Source organism: Thamnophis sirtalis, unplaced genomic scaffold (assembly GCF_051295495.1).
Source record: "Thamnophis sirtalis isolate CommonGarterSnake01/CBP01778 unplaced genomic scaffold, rThaSir2_p1.2 scaffold_13, whole genome shotgun sequence".
Classification (NCBI taxonomy): Eukaryota; Metazoa; Chordata; class Lepidosauria; order Squamata; family Natricidae; genus Thamnophis; species Thamnophis sirtalis.
In genome coordinates, this window is record NW_028261393.1 from 39,181,451 (window position 1) to 39,204,660 (window position 23,210).

At 42.6% G+C, this 23,210-nt stretch overlaps 1 protein-coding gene across 1 annotated transcript in view; it reads right to left on the minus strand.

Annotated features, from left to right (window-relative positions):
- Positions 1-23,210, minus strand: part of ALG13 (ALG13 UDP-N-acetylglucosaminyltransferase subunit) — a 76,024-nt gene that overhangs the window by 41,599 nt on the left and 11,215 nt on the right. Inside the window, exons 4-13 of the mRNA XM_087727097.1 lie at positions 19,715-19,818; positions 18,082-18,086; positions 16,367-16,594; positions 12,946-13,029; positions 11,762-11,812; positions 8,421-8,467; positions 6,622-6,694; positions 3,520-3,601; positions 2,227-2,407; positions 745-820 (exon numbers count right to left, since the gene is read on the minus strand). Of these exons, the coding sequence (XP_087583223.1) occupies positions 745-820; positions 2,227-2,407; positions 3,520-3,601; positions 6,622-6,694; positions 8,421-8,467; positions 11,762-11,812; positions 12,946-13,029; positions 16,367-16,594; positions 18,082-18,086; positions 19,715-19,818 (931 nt within the window). The remainder of the gene's footprint in view (positions 1-744; positions 821-2,226; positions 2,408-3,519; positions 3,602-6,621; positions 6,695-8,420; positions 8,468-11,761; positions 11,813-12,945; positions 13,030-16,366; positions 16,595-18,081; positions 18,087-19,714; positions 19,819-23,210) is intronic.

Here is a 23,210-nt window from a genome sequence, read left to right on the forward strand (position 1 = left end):
TAATTATTTGTTATACCAAAAGAAGTCATGGAGTTGAAAAAAACTATATACAGAGAAAGGGGGGACATGACAAATGAGACATTGCTTAAAAAAACTGTATAAAACAGGAAAGTCTAAAGAACAGAATATTTAAATGCCACATTTAGGTAGCACATCTCAGGAAAGCAAGCAGTATGTTAATGACACCTTAAGTATAGTTTTCCAAGATGTTATTTTCCCAGCTTTGAATCTGCCTCCCCAGAATTTAAACATTTTAGACATGTAAGTGTTTAACCAGAGCAGCGTAGCATAGGACGAGGAGGCAAAGTTAAAAGGAAGAAGAGGTAAAACCATGAAACAGTGCTTCCTGCTACATAGGTAAAGGTTCCCCTCACACTAGTCATTAGTCGTTGCCGGCTCTAGGGGGTGGAGCTCATCTCCGTTTCAAAGCCAAAGATGTCTGAAGATGTATCTGTGGTCATGTAGCTGGCATGACTAAATGCCAAAGGTGCATGGAATACTGTTACCTTCCCATCAAAGGTGGTTCTTATTTTTCTTTGGCAGAAGCTGGGACAAGTACCAGGAGCTCACTCCGTTACGTGGCACTAGGGATTTGAACCACCAAACTGCCAACCTTTCTGATCGGCAAGCTCAGTGTCTTAGCCGCTGAGCCACCGTTCCCTTTTTCCTGCTACATAGATACCTGCATATATGCTACATTGATGCTTGCACACATGGAATCTCATTGTCTGAAAATTGTCAAACCTTTCCTTCCTCTGCGAGTTGCTTGCATTTTTCCTCCGCTGGGTGGGCCGAATCAAAATCTATCCAATCTTCCAATCTAAACAATTAAAGACACATCGGATCAAAAGGAAAAAGAAAAAATAGGCAAACCATATCTATCCATTGCTGTCCAGTGCTGAAACCCAGAAGCAGGAAAAGCAAAATGCAGCAGAACTATGGTGCCACCCAGTGTTGAATGATCTGGGAAGCATCTCCCTGGTGTCGCCATCTGGATTTAGAATTTGACCTACAAAAACAACCTGATGACAAGCAGCTTTACAATCACCACGGGAGAGTTTCAATCCGTGAGAGACTGAAAGGAGGCTAGGAAAGGAAGGGAAAGTAGCCATCAACAAACGCAAAGCAGAGGCAAAGTCAGTTGATGGCTTGTTTCACAAACAGCAACTCAACCCAGATGGTGAGCAATCTAGGAAGATGACCTGAATGAAGTCACTATAAAGTCTGGGACATTTCTCCTGGAGATTCTAAGATTCTATATCTACCCTAAGATTACCATTCAAGATACTATCCTGAAGGCTGTGTAAATTCTGGCTTTTTTAATCTTGGCTGGTTGGGTTGGGTTCACACCATCCTTTATCTCTAGATACATCCCAGATAGCTGTTGTGGTCTGGCAGTGGCCAGCGGAACTGGCAACAGAGTTGGACAGTGAGGAGGTTAGGGAGGAACATGGGCCAGTCCTGAGGGCTGAGGAAAGCTCAGACGAGGGCTCTGCGTCAGAGGCAGAGAGGGAGCTAGACAGCAGCGAGGCAGAGGAACAGCTGGAGCCTGTTCCCAGAGTGCACATGCGCAGAGCTGCCAGAAGACAAGGACAACTAAGAAAGCAGGGTCGACTTAAGAGTAAAGCCACACCTTGAAGGTGATTGGCCCCTCCCATAGGAAATAAAAAAGGACAGGGAGTGGGTTTTTGCAGGAAACAATTTGTTCATTCAGTCCAGAAAGTTCTGTTTGTGACTATAAAAGACTCTGTGCCACGTTTTGCCTTGCCGTGCAATTGGTAACTAGTTATCTGGCAGCTCTCCAAAGGAGATAAGGTTCATGTTGATAAACATTCCTCTAAAAGACTGTTTGCTAAGCCTTGCTGACTGTGAATGAAAGGAATTCAGTCGTGTAAATAAAAGAGGTTTTGTCAGGACCAAGATTTTGCTTCTTGCTTTCTAAGGAAGCCTCGGTCAAAACAATAACAGCTTTCTTTCACCCAGTGTGCCCTCTCTTTAAATTTGTTAAAGAGCAACTTCCAGAATTCATTGGAAAAATTCATTTTGGCTGACTACTAAAAAGACTGCTAAATTGGGAACAGCCAGTTGTGCTAAAGGTAGCAAAAGGGTTGACCACCTCTTATTGAGTTTTCCCAGCTTAGACATGAGATGTTAAGATGCTCTGGAACACCATCTCATGAAACCTACTGAGACTTTAACTGTAATTCTTTAATTTTCAGAGCGTACCTCTTTTCCGGAACATTTCTGGATGCCCTGTCAGGAAGGCAATCAAAATTTGCATCTTCGCTGCCAACAGATGCACTGTTTCTGTTTTTCTTAGCCCCATTTCGAAACATCTCAAGGGCAGTCTTCAATTCTTCTTCATCCACTTTGAAGACATTTTTATATAGAATTTCATAGAGGACAGCTAGACAAACAAAGAGTTGCATCTTTATAAAATGTTTACAAGCTGGAACACTTTTTAACACAATAATTTTTCTCCAATTGCTATTTATGACTGTGAAATGTGGACTTTAAACAGGCAGATAGGAGAAAAGGGTGGACACCTTTTTTTCTTAAGAGTTTTGTTATTTTTTAATTACAAAAATAAACATTCCATCTTTCCTTATGCAGTGTGTCGTCTGGGTACACACATCTCTGTGCAACATCGTTCCTCTTTTGTCACATCTTTCACATTCATATTAACATTATTTCCCTAAGCCTAGGATTATAATATATTAAGCATTATAAAACACTCCATTTTTCTCCTTAATATCTTCTAGTAATAATATCAACATTAAACATCATTATTCTCATTGTACACATACTAACTTAGCTAGTGTATTATCTACTTATTTTTTTAGCTTTCTTCATTTCCAAACTCCTTTTTTTTCCTCCAACCACAGGTAAGATACTTCCCAAAAACCTTTGAACTGTGGTGTTGGAGGCAACTGTTACACAATGGTTACACATCCCGTGGGCTGAAAAAATAACAAAGAACCCCTAGACCAGTGTTTCTCAACCATGGCAACTTGAAGATGTCTGGACTTCAACTCCCAGAATTCCTCAGCCAGCAAATACTGGCTGGGGAATTCTGAGAGTTGACGTATGGACATCTTCAAGTTGCCAAGGTTGAGAAACACTGCCCTAGACCAAACCTCACCAAGGTCACCAAACAGAGGTTGTCATACTATGGTCATGTCATGAGATCTGACTCACTCGAAAAGCCAATCATGTTGGGAGTGATCAGCAGAAAAAGGAGAAGGGGCCAACCTAGCACCCATTGGCTGAAAATTATAAAGGATGGTGACCGGGATGACCAAGGCAGATCTGAAGAGGACATGCACAATAGGGGGATAGAGAGTCCTGCTCTATAGAACGACCAAGGGACAGACACAACTAAATGGCTGATAATGGCAATATGCTTTTAAAAATAGGGGATTTCTGGGATATTCTTAGCTAACATTTCACATGGGATAGATTTATTATTATGCTTCTTAAAACAGAGTGGTAGGATAGAAAAGGCAATGATTTATTTACCCTGGCAGATTGCAGCATTGGCTTGAAATTTTTTGGTATAAACAGAGTCGTAATGGCCATTACTAGAACAGCACAGCAGAATCTGAAAGGCAAAAATCTTACTGTAAAAATAATTCTGGGACTATGAAAACATGTGTTGTATTGATCACCATACAGAAGAACAGTCAGAATGCTTCCCCCACTGATAAGAAGTTAAATGCCATTTGTAGATTAAATGCAAAAATGATTTACATTCAAATAAAAAGGGTTCTTTTAAAATTATGTCTATGCATAAGAGAAAACCATAATGTATGATAGATGGTATTATTTTACTTAGCACATTTTGCAAACGTTGTTATTTTGTGTCGTAAATTGATTTGTATGATTGAACAGCATCCAGTTATATATCACGAGGAAAGAGCTGTCCAATTAATCAGGATACTGTTAATCGATTAACTCTTTCTAAATGTCCTACTTTAATTATTTGGATATGATGATGGTATGATATTAAGGGGACAGCATATTTTTAATATTCACCTTAGAACAAGATTAAAAGTTTATAGGATCCTGTTTCTACTATACTGTTCTTCTATCACAGATGCAAATAAAATGATGGCACATACTTGACACTTTCACTATAAATGTGAAATTGTGAAATGAATCATATAAAGCTTTTATGCAGAAGCCAATAGGCAGTTCAATGCCCAAAGTTAATAGACTGGCATCAGACTGTGCCCAGGCCTAAAGATCAGCTTCATAATATTAACTGTTAAATTTCTACAGTTAACAATTTTGAAATACAATTCTAGTTGGCAATAAGGCTACCATGAAACATTCAACACTCAGAAAATATGTGACAAAGTCCCGCACACTTCGAGTAACTGATAAATCTTTGGAGAAATCCATCAGCAAAACTTTTCATTAAGAGGTGTTAATAATGATGAACAAGGTTTCATGAAGAGAGCCTGCTTATACACACACAAACACACACAAACACACACATTATTTCATCACTGACTGAGAACATCAGTGGGTCTATAGCAAATCTGCCAGAAGTATTCGGCAGCGCAGCTTAATCCTGTGCTAATTAGCACTTTCTTTTAAAGGGTACACAACTTGTCAAGATTGTATCTGGGCATGGAAAATTTAAATTGGAACAAGGGCAATGAGTAGAAAGCATACTTAGCATTTTACCAACTCAGTTGCCAACAGCACAAGTCATCAAAATATGTATCGTCCTTCAGGTTTTGTTTTAATTAAATGAGACCCAATGCTTTTAAAATCAGACCTTTTTATAGAAACTGCAAATTTCTTTAGACAAACTGTGCAGTCATATAAGCCATAATGAATATGTCATAGAACATGATTTGTGGAAAAATTAAGAGTTTCTTCTGGGGGTTTTAGATCAGAAAACTTAAAAAAACATTGGCTGCAAATATTTTCTAGCTACTATTGTATTAGTAATAGTTAACCAATTCATTTTATCAAGGTCTCATGCATCGTTATATGGGTAAAATAAAAAGAACACTACTGTAAAAGTTTTGGGCTAAAATTCAAAAAACCTCATTGCAAATGCTGCTTGGCCAATCTCTGTTCTCATCAATCTTCTCATGATACATAAACTGTGGCCACCATTCCCCCCCCCCCCCCACTAACAAAATATATCTGCAAATGCACAATGAACACTGGAGCTATCAAAGAGGTGGTTTGGGTTTTTTTCTGCATTATTTATCACAAAAAAGTTCCTGAAATGTCTCACTTCAGGAGTTGGAAATTAACAAGTTTTATACTCTCCCAATCGCTGGAGTGATTTTGTACTCGAGGAAGCTAGAAACAACAGATTTGCACATCATGGTGGCGCAGTGGTTAGAGTGCAATACTGCAGGCTTCTTCTGCTGACTGCCGGCTGCTTGCAATTTGGCAGTTCAAATCTCACCAGGCTCAAGGTTGATTCAGCCTTCCGTCCTTCCGAGGTGGGTAAAATGAGGACCCAAATTGTTGGGGGCAAGAGGCTGATTCTTTAAACTGCTCAGAGAGGGCTATAAAGCACCGTAAAGCGGTATAGTAGTCTGAGTGCTATTGCTATTGCTATTACCTAATGCCGTGATGGCGAACCTGTGGCACGGGGAGCCATTTCTGAAAGCACGCAAGGCATTGCCCTGTCAGGTCCAACGCCCATGTGTGCACTGGCCAGCTAATTTTTGGCCATTTTTCGCTGAAGCCTCCGGAGGGTGAAAAACCACCCAATGTGCAAACCGGAAGTTCAAGGAACAGACTTTGTGCATTGGGCTGTTTTTCACCCTCTGGAAGCTTCAGGGAAGCATCCTGAAGCCTGTAGAGGGTGAAAAACGGACCTACTAGGCACCGGAAGTCAGAAAACGGGCCCTCTCCAGCAGGGGTGGGTTCCTGCCAGTTCTAACCTCTTCTATAGAAGAGGTTCCACAAATCTACCGTGCCGTTTAGAACGGGTTCCAGCTCCCTCCCCCTGCCCATCCGCACATCATCAAGATGAAGAGTGAGAGGAGGAATTCTGGGAGTTGAAGTCCACAAGTCTTAAAGCTGTCAAGTTTGAACACCCCTGAGGGTTTTTTTCCCTAAAGGGTTAGGGGCACAAGCGTCTTGTAACTTGACAGCTTTAAGACTTGCACATTTCAATGCCAGAGTTTCTGAGCCAACATTTTGGTTGCTAGCGTTGGAGCGTTGTTAAGTGAGTTTCACCACATTTTACAAGTTGGCCACACCCACCCTGTCACATGGCTGGCAAGCCACTCCCACCCAGTCACATGGCCAGCAAGCCACTCCCGTCTGGTCACATGGCCAGCAAGCCACTCCCACAAAGCAGGCCACACCTACAGAAGAGGTTGTAAAAAAATTTGAAACCCACCACTGCTCCCCAGGCTCCAAGAAAGCCATGCGCGCACAGGGCAGCAGGAGGGGGGGTTCACACGCACATATGCAGGGGTCACGTCAGGGGGGGCATTAAATTATGGGAGTGGGCACACGTATGTGCGCAATAGTAAACAAGCATGCTTTTGGCACCCAAGGCGAAAAAGTTTTGCCATCACTGACCTAATGCATAGAGCATTACCTTCAGTTTTTCTCTCATAGGTCAAGCTCACTTACCTTATCCTCAAAGCCGTTGTCAGTAGCATAAGTAGCAGGTTTTCCAGGGTGCCGATAAAGAATGAAGTCTCGACTAGATAATTGCAAGGGTGAGAGACAGAAGAAAAAAATAAGTCACCCCAAAGATGTTTTTTCAAGAGGCAACTGGAGTTTCTTGTTTTTTCTTGGAAGACGTTTCGCTTCTCCTCCAAGAAGCTTCTTCAGTTCAGAGCAACAATAATTTCAAAGACATTGGTAGATTATTAGTCCTGCCAACTGACCAAGCAAAATAATTGGCTTATGAAAGAAGACCCTCTCCCCCACACACTACTGTGGTTATTCCAGTGAGTTAGGTTTGTGCAACCTCCAGAACAGAAGTGCGCACCGGAGAGACAGTGGATTTCCACCCCCCACTTGCCCACTGACCCAGCTCCCAGGGCTTCCCAACAGTGCTGCTTCTGGTAGCTTTTCTGCTAAAAACTAAACACTCCTTGCAAGTTGCAAGGTGCCTTTTTTTAATCCATCAGAAGTCAAAGCAGCTGCAACACATTTTTAGCAGCAAAGCCATCATGGAAAGATAAAAGTGTATAGAACATAGAACAGGGAATGGAGGGGACCTTGAAGGTCTTCTAGTCCAACCCCATGCTCAAGGCCGGAGACTTATACCATCCCAGTTTTTCCATAGAATCATAGACAAAAGCTAGTTGATCTTCTTCACCTTAGATTCATAGAGCTGGAATGGACTTTGGAGGTCTTCTAGCAGGGGTGGGTTTCAAATTATTTTACTAACGATTCGGCGGGCGTGGCTAGATGGAGGGGCATGTGACTGAATGGGCACGGCCAACTTGACGTTACTCACGCACACTCAGTTTTTCACAAAAACGGGGGCATTTTCCCCTTCCCCCAGCCCTGCTGAAGCCTGCAGAGTGCTTTTGGAAGTTGGGGGAAGGCAAATCGCCTCTGTTTTTGTGAAAGACGGCCCATCTCTGTGACCTCTCTGGGACTGGCATGCGCACAGCATTTAAAAAGGGAGAATGAAGATTGTTCCGCGCATGTGCAGAACAGAAAATAAAGATGGCGGTGTCCAGGATAGAACCAGTACAGTCACGTGTCCAGCTAAGTTACTACCTATTTGCTGAACCGGTAGGAACCCACCTCTGTCTTCTAGTCCAACCCCTGCTCAAACAGGAGACCCTATACCATTCCTGACAAATGGCTATGAAATCTCTTCTTCAAACCTCCAGAGGGAAGCCGTTCCACTGATTAACTGTTCTCATATACTTTCTATCAACTCAGTATTTTTCCCCCTTTGGTCTTCCATTCCTGCTGTGATAAAATGTCTCTGCAGTTTTAATTTGATAGCTAAATGTCTACAAAATCCTTGGAAGCTGCTTCTATTAGTTAGCTTTTAATTTATAATTTTTGATAACGGGTTTTATGGTATTTTTATGGCACTTTGCCTGTACTCTATCTTGAAAAGGCTTATTTAAAAGGCAGCATGTAAATCACAAACAGATCCATGAAAATGGAGTTATGCTACTTTTAAGACAGACCCAATAAATTCTTGTTAAAGCCAACAGTTTAGTAATTGCCAAATAGATTTATGTCCTATTCCAACATGGATTCAGATCATTTTTTACAGTTAAGAGCTGTAAGTGGTGGAAATTCTTTAATGTCTATGAAGGAACAAATGAACAGATGAAACAGATGAATACTTTCTTAGGTTACTTGTGCTTCTATTAAGTTGTGGGAGGTATATTTTATTTAAATAATATGGAGATATCATGTTCTGACATTTGAAAATGTAATATAGTACTTACTTATAGATCAGGGAGAAGGCACTGATCTCAAGTTGTCCAGCACTTTCCTGTTTAACAGAAGGGAAATGAAGTGATTACTTTGCAATATAGCAATTTTGGGGTGACTCCAACAAAAGTCTTCGTCTATTGCTCAATATAGTTAATGACACAAGCATAAATGTTTATGTTAGATTACCATAACGCATGCCACAGAGAGGTCTCCTTGAAAATTCAAACATAGCAGTGAGTCCCAAATCAAGCAGCTACATGATTGAATAGAAAAACAGAGTTGGAAGGGACCTTGGAGGTCTTCTAGTCCAACCCCCTGCATAGGCAGGAAACCCCACACCACTTCAGACAAATGGTTATCCAACATCTTCTTAAAAACTTCCAGTGTTGGAGCATTCACAACTTCTGGAGGCAAGTTGTTCCACTGATTAATTGTTCTGTCAGGAAATTTCTCCTTAGTTCTAAGTTGCTTCTCTCCTTGATTAGTTTCCACCCATTGCTTGTTGTCCTGCCCTCAGGTGCTCTGGAGAATAGTTTGACTCCCTCTTCTTTGTGGCAACCCAAGATATTGGACCACTGCTATCATGTCTCCCCTAGTCCTTCTTTTCATTAAACTAGACATACCCAGTTCCTGCAAACGTTCATGTTTTAGCATCCAATCCCTTAATCCTCTTTGTTGCTCTTCTCTGCACTCTTTCTAGAGTCTCCACATCTTTTTTACATCATGGCGACCAAAACTAAATGCAGTATTCCAAGTGTGGCCTTACTAAGATATTATAAACTGGTATTAACACTTCATGTGATCTTGATTCTATCCCTTGTTATGCAGTCTAGAACTGTGTTAGTTTTTTTGGCAGCTGCTGCACACTGCTGGCTCATATTTAAATGGTTGTCCATTAGGACTCCAAGATCCCTCTTATAGTTACCGTATATACTCGAATATAGGCCGGCCCGAATATAAGCCGAGGCACCTAATTTTACCACAAAAAACTGGAAAAGTTATTGACTCGAGTATAAGCCTAGGGTGGGAAATGCAGCAGCTACCGGTAAATTTCAAAAATAAAAATAGATACCAATAATGTTTTTGAATATTTATTTCAAAGAAAAACAGTAAACTAGCTCTGGGACATTGTTATGTGGCTGCTTGCCATAACAAGGAGGAGGTGGGACATCGTTGCAGAGCGGCAGGAGAGGGAGGAAGGGGAATCGTAAGATAGCCCTGCATTACATTAGAACGTGAGGAGGGGGGATGGTGCGGTGCGCGCTGCGCAGCAAACTGACACAGAGGGAGGGGAAACTCACAGGGGCGCCGGGCCATTCACGAGCGTCACCCAGCGGCATGGCCCCGCCCCTTTTTCTCCTCCATTTCGGGCAAATTTTTCACTGACTCGAGTATAAGCCGAGGCGGCTTTTTTCAGCCCAAAAAGTGGGCTGAAAAACTCGGCTTATACTTGAGTATATACGGTACTACTATTGAGCACATATACGGTACCTGTGCATTTTGTTTTTCTTGCCTAAACATAGAAACTTACTTTTTTTCACCATTGAATTTCATTTCATTGAATCAAATTAGACCAGGAGATTTCCAAACCTAGCAACTTTAAGACTTATCAATTCCTAGAATTTCCCAGACAGCCATGCTAGCTGAGGAATTCTGGGAATTGAAGTCCATAAATCTTAAAAGTTGCCAAACTTGGACACCCCTGAATTAGACTATTCAACATTGGTTACTTTGGAGATAGTCCTCAACTTCTTATGACCATTTGTTTAGTGACCATTCAAAATTATACCAGTGCTGAAAAAAGTGACCTACAACCAATCTTCACACAACTGTCACAGGGCACCTACAGTCACTTGACCAAAATTACAGTATTTTCAATCACATACCCCAAAACTCCCCTGAGCCAATAGGTAGGATATCAGCATTTTCATAAAAGTAAATTGAAATACACTATTTTCTTAAAGAGCAAAGGTTACGCAGAAATGCAAGGGAAATGGGTGCATTATAGCATCAATGTATTACTTTATTTGTTTAATGAGTATAATAACTCAAGAAAAATGCAGTAGTAAAGTTGATGTCAGCTTCCACATTTTTATAAAAAAAGATAACTTGTTTGATGGAAAAAGAGAGACCTACATTTCACTTTTGAAATTACTATTACTATTTTGCAAGACTAAAATCTGAATAGGAATTTTCTCCATATAAGACCCTTATATGTATCAGACAGCATGTATGTATGTCCATGTATCATAATTAATAAAGCAAATATAACCCATCTGGTTTGGGAAAAATTGATCTGTAGCATAGGCTGGTCAGTAAACAAAACCAAATTGAATTTAAATGCTAGGTAAGGAAAATCCCACATTCAAATAGTTCTCAACTTTTGAACCCAAATTTCTGTTGCTAAGCAAGACAGTTGTTAAGTGAGTTTTGTCCCATTTTGAAACCTTTCCTTATCACAGTTGTTAAGCAAATCATTGAAGTTGATAATTGAAGAGGATAATTAGAGCTACAGAAAAAACAATTACTGCCCACCTGCCTTCCACTGAGGACCTGTACACTGCACAAGTCAAAAAGAAAATATTTACAGACCCCTCGCATCCTGGACATAAATTGTTTCAACTCCTACCCTCAAAACGACGCTATAAAGCACTGTACACCAAGACAACTAGACACAAGAACAGATTCCCCCCCCCCCCAATGCCATCACTCTGCTAAACACATAATTCCCTCACTCCTGTCAAACTATTCACTAAGGCTGCATTTCTATTACTATTAGTCCTCTCATCGTTCCTATCACCCATCTTCTCCCATCTATGACTACAGGACTGTAACTTTGTTGCTTGTATCTTTACAAATTATATTGATATTGTTTCCTGATTGCTTATTTGTAACCTATGACTATCATTAGGTGTTGTAACTTTATGATTCTTGATGAATGTGTTTTGTCTTTTTATGTCCACTGAGAGCATCTGCACCAAAGACAAATTCCTTGTGTGTCCAATCACACTTGGCCAATAAATAATTCTATTCTATTCTATTCTATTCACTTTGCTTCTCTGAAGCCTGCTGGAAAGTTACAAATGGTGATCACATGATCCTGGGACCATACAACCATCATAAATACATGCCAGTTAGCAAGCACCTGAATGCTGCAACAGTCATTAAGTGTGAAAAACTAGTCATAAGTCACTCTTTTCAGAGCCATTGTAACTTTGAATGGCCACTAAACAAATGGTTGTAAGTCAAGGATTATTTGTACAGCTTTATATTTTACCCTGCTTTAAACTTTCAAGGGCTTCTGTTCAGCTGTTCTGATGAACATAGAGCATATTTACCAAATCTTTCTTACCTTGGGATTTCCAAGTCGTTGCAAGTATTTTTCAAATGAGCCTTCCACATACTTGTTTGAGAGAGAGAGAGAAAGGGAATGCAATTAGTGATTTTGCTTTTACCCATCATCCTAAATTCTGAATAAAACCTTCAACTCAGGTTTTAGATCACCAATCTGTGAAAGCCAAAACTTTGCACTCATGTTAGCAGCTCTGAAGAACTTCCAGGTTGAAAGGATTAACTGGTGATATCTCTGCCACCTTGGGGACAACCCAGTTGGGGATTTCCTTTCATGTCTCCAGCAGGAGCTGGAGTGAAAGATGAGAGCTCAACCCCGCCCCACAGCAGCTCTCCAACATGGGCTTCCTAATCTCCTGCCAGCGTCCCAACCAGTTGAGCCACTGCACTCCACAGCCACTGACTTACACTGATACATGGTTACAGCACACAATTAATTGACCAAAACTGTGCCTTGTGCATCTATGTATGATTTCATGTTGAAACATCACAGTAAATACATTATCAGATGTTGCAACATGAAAGAAAGTACAAATAAAATGGGAGAAAAACTGAGCTGATTTATAGTGGAAAATATCAGGAGCTTATAACACTTTTTCCAAGTAACATAAGTTTTTGCAAAGTACAATTCCCTCTATCAAATAGACAGTGGCTAACTATTTTATGCAGCTGATAAAAGGGAGTTGCAGCTCACAAAAACGTGTGTCTTTTAATAACATTTGGAAAGATGCTAGTGTCTTCTGATTTTTACCACCAAAGACTGACACAACTCACTACATCAAAGTGTCTTGATTTGGAGATCTGACACAATAAAGTATGTGTGTGCCTGTACAGATATCTGCAAATGTATTTAAAAGTGTCAGTCATACTGAAATGCAAACCCACTCCCCTCCAGCACTGATATTATTATCTAATTTGGTAGTGAAAAGTCTGCAAGAAAACCACCAAGCTCAGAAAGCAGCAGGGATCCTACATACTAATGATTTGGTCTAATATTTTTTTATTAAACTTCAATATTGCCTGACACTCAACTCTGAGCAGCTAAGAAAATTGCTATATAACAAAAATTAGGATTTAATTTCCCAGTTAAATCAATTTAAAAATCAAACATGTATAAATTATATATGGTTGAAGAGGTTTATATATGCATACTTTAAAACATACTTCAAAAACAAATATACTCACAGCCTCAAAATTTATCTGGTTTTTCCTCATGAAGGAAACACAAGCATTTCTGACTGCCATGTGATGAATCTGACAAGCATAAACCTACAAACATTGATATATCAATTAAAATTTAGGGCAGTATGAACCAACTACAGTTTCATGAAGCAGAATAGATCTGTGTGCAAATTACATTTCTGTTCTGAAGCATCAGAGTTATTAAGTCAAAATTTAAAACAATGTTAAGGAAATCATTCAAATTAAGTAACTTTGGAAAGTGATTAATGTGCTTCCTTATCTTAAGAGCCTGCAAACAGAAAGAAAAATAAAGCAGAGATAAGCAGGATCCTTTACTTTGATAGTAAATTCAAGGATCATAAAACATACAAACTTACCAAGTTTAGCCTTAATCTTTCTTTGGTGAGATTCTGAGACAGTTTGTTGTTCAATAAATAGTATTTGGGTCATTTCTAGCCAAAATAGTTATTTCAAATTAGCTAGATAAGGGGGTAAGCATTAGAATAGGATAACAGTTGGAAGGGACCTTGGAGGTCTTCTAGTCCAACCTGCTGCCTAGGCAGGAAACCCTACACCACTTAAGACAAATGGTTATCCAACATCTTCTTAAAAACCTCCAGTGTTGGAGCATTCACAACTTCTGGAGTCAATTAATCCACTGATCAATTGTTCTTCAGGAAATTTATCCTCAGTTCTAAGTTGCTTCTCTCCTTGATTAGTTTCCACCCATTGTTTCTTGTCCTACCCTCAGGTGCTTTGGGCAATAGCTTGACTCCCTCTTCTTTGTGGCAGCCCCTGAGATATTGGAAGACTGCTATCATGTCTCCCCTAGTCCTTCTTTTCATTAAACTAGACATACCCAGTTCCTGCAATTGTTCTTCATATGTTTTAGTCTCCAGTCCTCTAATCATCTTTGTGGCTCTTCTCTGCACTCTTTCTAGAGTCTCAACATCTTTTTTACAGCGTGGTGACCAAAACTGGATGCAGTATTCCAAGTGTGGCCTTATAAAGTAATATTAACACTTCACATGATCTTGATTCTGTCCCTCTGTTTATGCAGCCTGTGTTGGCTTTTTTGGCAGCTGCTGCACACGGCTGGCTCCTATTTAAATGGTTGTCCACTAGGACTCCAAAATCCCTCTCACAGTTACTACTATTGAGCAAGGTACCACATACTGTACCTGTGCATTTTGTTTTTCTTGCCTAAATGTAGAACCTGACTTTTTTCACCATTGAATTTCATTTTGTTAGATAGCACCCAATGTTCAAGTCTGTCAAAATTCTTCTGTATCTTGAGCCTATCTTGCGGAGTGTTGGCTATACCTGCCAGTTTGATGTCATCTGCAAATTTGATGAGTTCCCCATCTATTATACATGCTCCATAGTGATCCATAAATGGCTTACATTAGAACAGTGTTTTCCAACCTTAGCCATATTAACAGGAGTGGTCTTCAACTCCCAGAATACCCCAGCCAGCAGTAAGTATTTCTGGGAGTTGAATTCCACACCTCTTAAAATGGCTAAGGTTGCAAAACAATTCATTAGAGCATTCATAATTATTCCCAGAGACCCGGTGCATCTCAAAGCAGTCCATGGAACTCAGATGGGAAAGAGGCTACAAGTCCTCTGCTCCTCAAACAGGTTTGCTCCAGCTTTTAAAGTGTTGAATGTTTGTTTATAAATGTTATAAATGGCCTTGCAGTCCAGGCAAAATCCCAACAATACTTACCCATAGCTCAGAGCCAATGTAAACAATAACCCATAATAAGAAAACAATTACAAACTCGGCCAGTTGTTGCACGAGGACCTGATTAACTTATCATTTGCTCAACTGCAGCAAATGCAGTTGAAATATACTACATTTGGCACTAGCTTGGGGAGTTTTAGGCCCAACAAATCAAATTGGGTATCAGGTCAGGAAAAATGCAGTGCACCAACTTCGCTATTTCTGGATTTTCTCTCTCTCTCTCTCTCTCTGTCTCTCTCTCTCTCTGTGTCTCTCTCTGTCTCTCCCTCCCTCCCTCTCCCTCCCCCCTCTCCCCCTCTCTCTCTGTTTCTCTCTGTGTGTATTCATTTCCTCAAAGAGCCAAGGTGGCGCAGTGGTTAAAATGCAGCACTGCAGGCTACTGCTAGATCAGCAGGTCAGCGGTTCAAATCTCACCGGCTCAGGGTTGACTCAGCCTTCCATCCTTCTGAGGTGGGTAAAATGAGGACCCAGATTGTTGGGGGCAATATGCTGACTCTCTGTAAACCGCTTAGAGAGGCCTGAAAGGCCTATGAAGCGGTATATAAGTCTACTGCTATTGCTAAATTCCCCAGCTGATATGGCCACTTGCTGAGACCCTCAAGAACTGAGCTTTGGATACCTGGAGGTGTCACCACTTAGAAAGAGTGCATTACATAAACTATCAAATGTTTTATTATTACTTGGGGCATAGTAATTAGTCACTATGAGAGACTTCCCATCCTCTTACTCGGCATTTAAATACTACCAGAATTTCTGAGGTTCTATTTTCTAAAAAGAAACATGAAGAAACGCTAAGTTCTCTAACTCCCAGTGAATAACATACAGACCCTTTTAGGGCAACCGTATAGAAGTGCAACTTTTAAGTTGTGTTCTAGATTTCCAGAAAAGTCTACAACAGCTATGCTATCTCCTGCTGGCTCCTGTCCAAGTCCCAAGGAGGCTTAACTATAGAGCCTGAACAAAACTGGTCTGTGTTGAGCTACAGAGCTTATCTTAATTTGGTGAACTGCCTTTAGGTAATCAGCTTGGAACTCAGCCAGAGTCCACACTGCTAAACCCCAGTTTAACCATGGCAGATGAGTAAGCCACTATGTATCAGAAAACTAGGACTACCAATGAAGGTAGCCGGCTTCCCAAAGGACAGGAAAGTCAAACCCAACCCAAGTTTGAAGTTTAACCCACTGTAGGGACCTAACTTCTTTAAAAGTTGGTTGTAAAAGTTAGACACGTTTTTAATCAAGCAAGCAGGACCCTTTCAACCTGGTTGTGTTAAATTCATACTTCAGGGTACACTTCTAGCTGGGTCAACCAATTCATTTGTCCCGGGGTTAATTCCCCCCCCCATTTTTTTAAAGGCAACCGGGAAACGCTTTCAAGTGCCTTCAACAATTTTTTACAAAGCAGAAATAAAACTCGAGAACTTTCACTTCAAGGCGAAGAGGTCGGGGCTGACTCGTTAGGCTTCATCTTCTGCTTGGCCGCTTGGATAGAGACACCCCCATCCCCGCAAAAAAAAAATTAAGAAGGAAGAGAAGGAACAGGCTGGGTCTCTGCTCACGGGTGTTGCGCGTATACACGGTTTAGTGAGTCGTGGTTTTCGACCCCCCTCCCCAAATAAGCCCAAGAGCCAAGGGCCAAAGGGGGGGGGTCGTCCCCAAGCGCCAGCCCAGGCTTTACCTGTTCGGAAATGGCCCGAAAGAGACAAGTGGCGTCTTTGGCCGTGAGCTTGCGGTAGAGTCCCTGGCTGCCCAAGTACTCATCCATGGTCACCTCGCTGAGGGACTTCTGCCCAAAGTACTTCTTCCAGCACTTCTGCATGGCCGAGGCAGGGGGAGAAGCAGGCGAGGCGAGGCTGCGGGAAGAGGGAGCCACAGCCCCCAGGGAAGAAAAGGGCGCAGGGGGAAGCTAAGAGAGCGAAGGTAGCGGGGGAGGAAAGCAGCGCGCAAGAGTCGGGGCGAGCGCGGCTGGGGAGGAAGGTGTGGCCCGGCCAGGCCTTTATGAAGGCGAGCGTGTGGGGTGGGAGGAGGAGGCGGCGGCCGGAGAGGGTCTCTCAGCTGTCGGCAATTTGCCTCGGGCTAAGAGCGCGCCAGCTCGGCGCACGTGGAAAACCGGCACGTGGCGGACAGCCCGCGTTTGGCTTGGCTTTTCTCACCAGGCGCTTCGGGAGTGAGTGGGTGGGATCCGATCTGAGTCTGGGTGGTGAAGGGAACCCCGCGTGGCCCCTGACCTGTAGGGAGGAGGGGGAAGGTGTTGTTGTTTTGAGGGGGGGCACTCTTTGGACCAGTCTGCCTGACTGGTTAAGACTGGAGAGCTTGGCAGGGATAGGGATAAGGTTTCTTGCCTTGAGCAGGGGGTTGGACTAGAAGACCTCTGAGGTCCCCCTTCCAGCCCTAGGGATTTCTGTTCTATGATTAGTGAATGAGCTGAAGTCTGTTGTGTGGGGTCAGTTGGGGTAATGGAGGCTCCAGGTGTTGCCCATAGGCACAACCGCTCTGATCTAGGGACGGCGTTACCAAATGCCTTTACTTGTCATTAACTGGGAATTGCTTAGACCAGGGGTGTCCACACTTGGGAACTTTAACACTTGTGGACTTCAACTCCCAGAATTCCCCAATCAGCATGGCTGGCTGAGGAATTCTGGGAGTTGAAGTCCACAAGTCTTAAAGTTCCCAAGTTTGGACACCCCTGGCTTAGACGATTACCAGATCTCTCCATAGATTGGAGAGTGCATGCAAAACAAACCCATGGCCTTGTTTTAAACAGTGTATGCTACATTAAAATAAAAGGGGTTGTAATCTATTCACCGGCAGTAATGGTTCAGCCTAGGGACAAGGTGGCTCAGTGGCTAAGACGCTGAGCTTGTCGATCAGAAAGGTGGGCAGTTCAGCAGTTCAAATCCCTAGCACCATGTAACGGAGCGAGCTCCCGTTACTTGTTCCAACTTCTGCCAACCTAGCAGTTCAAAAGCATGTAAAAGTGCAAGTAGAAAATTAGGAACCACCTTTGGTGGGAAGGTAACAGTATTCCGTGCCCCTTCAGTGTTGTCATGCCAGCGAAATGACCACGGAGACGTCTTCGGACAGTGCTGGCTCTTTGGCTTTGAAACGGAGATGAGCACCGCCCCCTAGAGTCAGGAACGACTAGCACATATGTGCGAGGGGAACCTTTACATTTTTAATGGTTCAGTCAGTTCAGCTTGCTGTGATTTATCATAATCTGCATGCAGCTGTTTGACAACGCACTGGGTAAATCCATCTGTTCCGTGTGGTAACACTCCATGTACGCTCCAAAATTGCTTTCCCTATTTGATGTCCCACAGCAACTTGGATCTGGGTTTCCATAATTGGCCAGTGACTCATGCTTGATTTTAGCCCAAAGGATGAGAAACTGACCATTCCTAAGATTTAAAAATCAGACAGGGTCAATGAGATTTTCAGTCTTCCAGGTCATGGTTGTCTGAAAAGTGTTTTTTCAAGAGGCAACTGGACTTCCTTGCTTTTTCTTTGAAGGCATTTTGCTTCTCATCCAAGAAGCTTCTTCATCTCTGACTGGATGGTGTGATGTGGAAGGATTTATATCCCTTGCCGGTCTGCCATGCTGAGGTTATCACAAAATGCATTTTATCTCCTTGAATAAAATGCAACAGTATGCAGTCTAAGGTTTGAACTTAGAGCAAGTTGAGTTAAGAGATTTATTATTTTTATTTTATTTAGTTTGTCAAACATGTAAAAGATAACAGGTATAAGTATAAACATAAATATGAACACAGTAAATGGGTAGGAATAAATGGAGATAGTAGGACAGGGATGATAGGCATGCTGGTGCTCTTATGCACGTCCCTTACAGACCTCTTAGGAATGGGCTGAGGTCAACAGTAGACAGTTTAAGGTTAAAGTTTTGGGGGTTTGGGGAAGAAACCACAGAGTCAGGTAGAGCATTCCAGGCATTGACATCTCTGTTGCTGAAATCATATTTTCTGCAATTGAGTTTGGAGCAGTTCACCTTGAGTTTGTATCTATTGTGTGCTCGTATATTATTGAGGTTGAAGCTGAAGTAATCATTGACAGGTAGGACATTGTAGTGGATAATTTTGTGTACTAAATTTACCCTAACCATAATTACCTGTGAGAGTTCTCCATTGAGAGGGAGCAAACATTATTTCAAATCTGATCAGGGTGGGTTCCAGCAGTCACTACTGCCGGTTTGCTCATGCCCACACCCCGCACACGACTGATGTGCGCTGCGCGCGCATGCACAGTGCAATAAAAAAATTCACTGCACTTGCGCAGAAGCAAAAAAGCGGAGAACCAGTTCAGGGGCATGGCAGGCCTGGGTTGCTGCTGGTTCCAGCGACCCAGGCCGCCAAACCACTACTGGTTTGGCCGAACCAGGCTGAACCAGTAGGAATCCACCTCTGAATCTGACCAAGAGTCCAACTAACTGACCTGCTCAGAAATCCAACGACAAAGTGGGGCTGATGGCCTCCAAGAAAAAAAAAGATCCAAATCAAATTGTAGGCTGAAGAATTACATGCACATTTAACAAGAGAAGGCTTTATAGATTGCACAGAATGTATATAATTTCATGCATAACGATGTCAGGATTTAGACATTTAAATAGCCTTGGGAACTCTTGGCTCACCACATTAAAGTGATACTTTTATAAAGGAAACATTAAATTGATCATTATGGTTTACTGAACAAGCCATGATTGCCTAATTTTTTTAAAAAAACCATATGCTTGGTTCATATACCGTGGGAAAGCCTCCTACTTAATCATGGTTTATTGAAGGAGACTGAGTTTACAAAACATAATTACCATAACACAGATTGGTTTTGGCACTTTGCCCACTTTGTCAACCAAGACAAGGGCCTCTTTGCCTTACATGGCAGAATAGTCTCATCTCCATTTGAGGTTTACAAGATGCTATAAAAAAACATCAGCTGGTTTCACACAAAATGTGAATCTGTTGAACGAAAGTTTTAATTCTCAATTTGCTCTCTTGTTCAAACCCACATAGTTAACTGCCAATCACGCTGTCCAAGAAGGTAGCAAATTTTTCTGGTTGTCCAGGAACAAATGGCTTCAGAGTAGACAAGTCCATCGATTTGAGCGTCTCCACAAGAGTCCTAAGAAAAAGGGAACAATCATCATAACCAATCAAAATTACCATGAAACATTTGTTTTCTCGAATCTGTATCTTGCTTTTCCTATAGTCTATAGCAGTGGTGGGTTCCAGATCCTGTTGCAACCGGTATGATGCAACGGGGCCCGGTGTCCACCATATGAATGCGTGCAGCACACACGCACACATGCGCACCGCACACATGCATCTTTACCTACTGCGACGCTCTGTGACAGCTCCGCGACACTCCAGCTGCTTGACAGAGCGTCATGCAGGCGCCATACGCTCCGTGTGCGTGTGTGGAAGTGCCGAAGAGCTCAAATACAGGTAAGGAGGGTGGGCAGACGGGCCCTCCGGAGCATCATACCGGAACGGTACCCTGTGCTCCCAGCAGGCACCGGTACGCCCATACTGGGGCGTACCACCTGCAACTCACCACTGGTCTATAGTCAAAAAAAGAGCTGCCCGAAGAATTAAGGATATAGAAGCACAAAATGATATAGCTACCCTTAGTAAGGTGGGTAACCTGAAATGGCTGAGCAAATACAAACATACTTTTCAAGTAGACAGCTATTTGAAGTTACAACTGCCAAAGCATCTTAGGGAGATATTTATGTGAGCGAGATTCGAGCAGCTTGACACAATAGTCAGATATGGGAGATTCCACTCTATACCCTACAATGAGCGTCTCTGCATTTGTGGAGCAGCAGAGGTAGAAGACTTGGCTCACATCCTATTGGATTGTTGCTTGTATAAGTGGGGGTGGGAGACAGGTACTTTGGTCTATATACCAAACAAAGGACCCTATGGGATCCCCATATCAAAACAACTTACCTTAGGTGAGGCCAGAACCGGAAAATAACATTTAACACAGCACAGTCCTTAATCAAAATGGTTTGGTTGAGATCTGCATATGTGGGACTGATTGGGGTAGATTGCAGGGGTGACATTGAAATATAATTTAATGTCATTTTATTCTATTTTATATATTTATGTATTAAATTATATTGTATTTTATCCTATAACTATTGTATTTTACCTTACTCTTATTTTAAGCTGTTTGTATAAGATTTTATTGGCGGTATGTGTTTAGACCATGTGCTTTGATGTGGCCTACAGGCTAATCAATAAAGCTATCGCATCATATAGTCTTGGACTAAGTGGTCAAGATACTGTAAGACTTCACATCAGCTATAGAAAGAAATCTCAGGTATCCAGGAACTCAGCACCACATAATCAAAATTTCTGTGAAAAAGCTGATTTATTGTAGAAAAGAATATGCAAGAAGACTTGGAATCAATCTCTTTGTGAATCACCATATTTTTCGGAGTATAAGATGCTCCCCCCACCAAAAAAAGATGGTGAAATTTGGGTGCGTCTTATACACTGAATATAGCCCCACCCACTCATTGCCCCCCACCCTTTGGCCGCTGCCTCCCAGCAATTTACCTCCTTGCAGCAAACGGAGAAAATGGGGCTTGCGAAGGCTGCAATAGGCTATAGCAATGTTTGGAAATGTTTATTCCATTTGTATGCCGCACTATTCCCGAGGGACTCAGGGCGGCTAACAAACAAGGTGGCGGGGGGGGGGGGAATACAAACAACAGAACAAAAGACAAAAGAAGTTAAAAATAAAGCAAGAGTCACAACAATTCAAGTGGGGCTGGGAACTCATCAGCCCCAGGCCTGCTGGAACAGCCAGGTCTTAATGGCTTTGCAGAAAGCCTGGAGGAGGTCCGGATCTCCACGGGGAGATCGTTCCAGAGGGCCGGAGCAGCCACAGAGAAGGCCCTCCTCCGGGTGGTCGACAGTCAACATTGGCTAGCAGATGGTATTCAGAGGAGGCCTAATCTGTGGGGAGGTAATTGGCAGGAGGCGGTCTCTCAAGTACCCAGGTCCAATACTATGTAGGGCTTTAAAAGTAACGACTAGTACCTTGAAGCGCGTCCGGAGCCCAACAGGCAGCCAGTGCAGCTCGTGGAGGATAGGTGTAACATGGATGTACGGAGGTGCACCCACAATCGCTCGCATGGCTGCATTCTGGATAAGCTGAAGTCTCCGAATGCTCTTCAAGGGCAGCCCCATGTAGAGCGTGTTATAGTAGTCCAGTCTTGAGGTCACAAGGGCGTGAGTGACTGTTCTGAGGACCTCCCGGTTCAGGTAGGGACGCAATTGGTGCACCAGGCGAATCTGGGCAAATGTCACCCTGGTCACAGCCGACACATGATGTTCTAAAGTCAGCTGTGGGTCCAGGAGGACTCCCAAATTGCGAACCCTGTCTGAGGGGGCATATAATTTCACCCCTGAGCCTGAGAGATGGAATACAAGGCCAATCTTTGGGAGGGAAAAACACAAGCCACTCGGTCTTGTCGGGATTGAGTGCAAGCTTGTTCACACCCATCCAGACCCTGACAGCCTCCAGGCACTGACACATCACTTCAACTGCTTCACTGAGTTGGCACGGGGCGGACAGATACAACTGTGTATCGTCCGCGTATTGGTGGTATTTTATCCCGTGCCGACGAATGATCTCACCCAGTGGCTTCATGTAGATACTGAATAGGAGGGGGGACAGGACCGAACCCTGCGGCACCCCATAATTAAGGGGCCTAGGGGTCAACCTCTACCCTCCGACCAACACTGACTACGACCTGTCCGAGAGATAGGAGGAGAACCACCAAAGAACGGTGCCTCCCACTCCCACCTCACGCAACCGCCGCAGAAGGATACCATGGTCGATACCATACCAATCCTGGCAGTCTGAAACAGCTGATGATCGGGAGGCAGCAAATTCCTGGCAGAAGCAGATGTTTTTTCTTGTGCTAATCAGGCTGTTTGCTGCTTGCTGCAAGAAGATAAGTCAATAACTATAAATGCCTATAGAATGTTCAAATTATTAGACCTATTTTTTAAAGACTAATTTATTATTGCTCTAGACAGCTTAACAAAATGAAGAAGCTTTTTAAAATAAATGCTTGATCTGAAGAGACCCAGTGCTATTGTATCTTCTTTTAAATAGCAGAGAATAACTATACTTCCAGAAAGCACATCAATTTTAACAGCTTCTGTACAAGTATAGTCTGAAATGAAACACTACAAACAGTGTACATTGTCTGCATTGTTTGCTGTTTGTTGCAAGGAGGCAAATTGCTGGGAGGCAGAAGCACATTCCCCCCCCCTTGTTTTCCTCCCCAAAACGACTGTGCTAGTCGTTCCCGACTCTAGGGGGCGGTGCTCATCTCTGTTTCAAAGCCGAAGAGCCAGCGCTGTCCGAAGACGTCTCTGTAGTCGTGTGGCCAGCATAAGTAAATGCCGAAGGTGCACAGAATGCTGTTACCTTCCACCAAAGGTGGTCCCTATTTTTCTACTTGCATTTTTTATGTGCTAGGTAGGCAG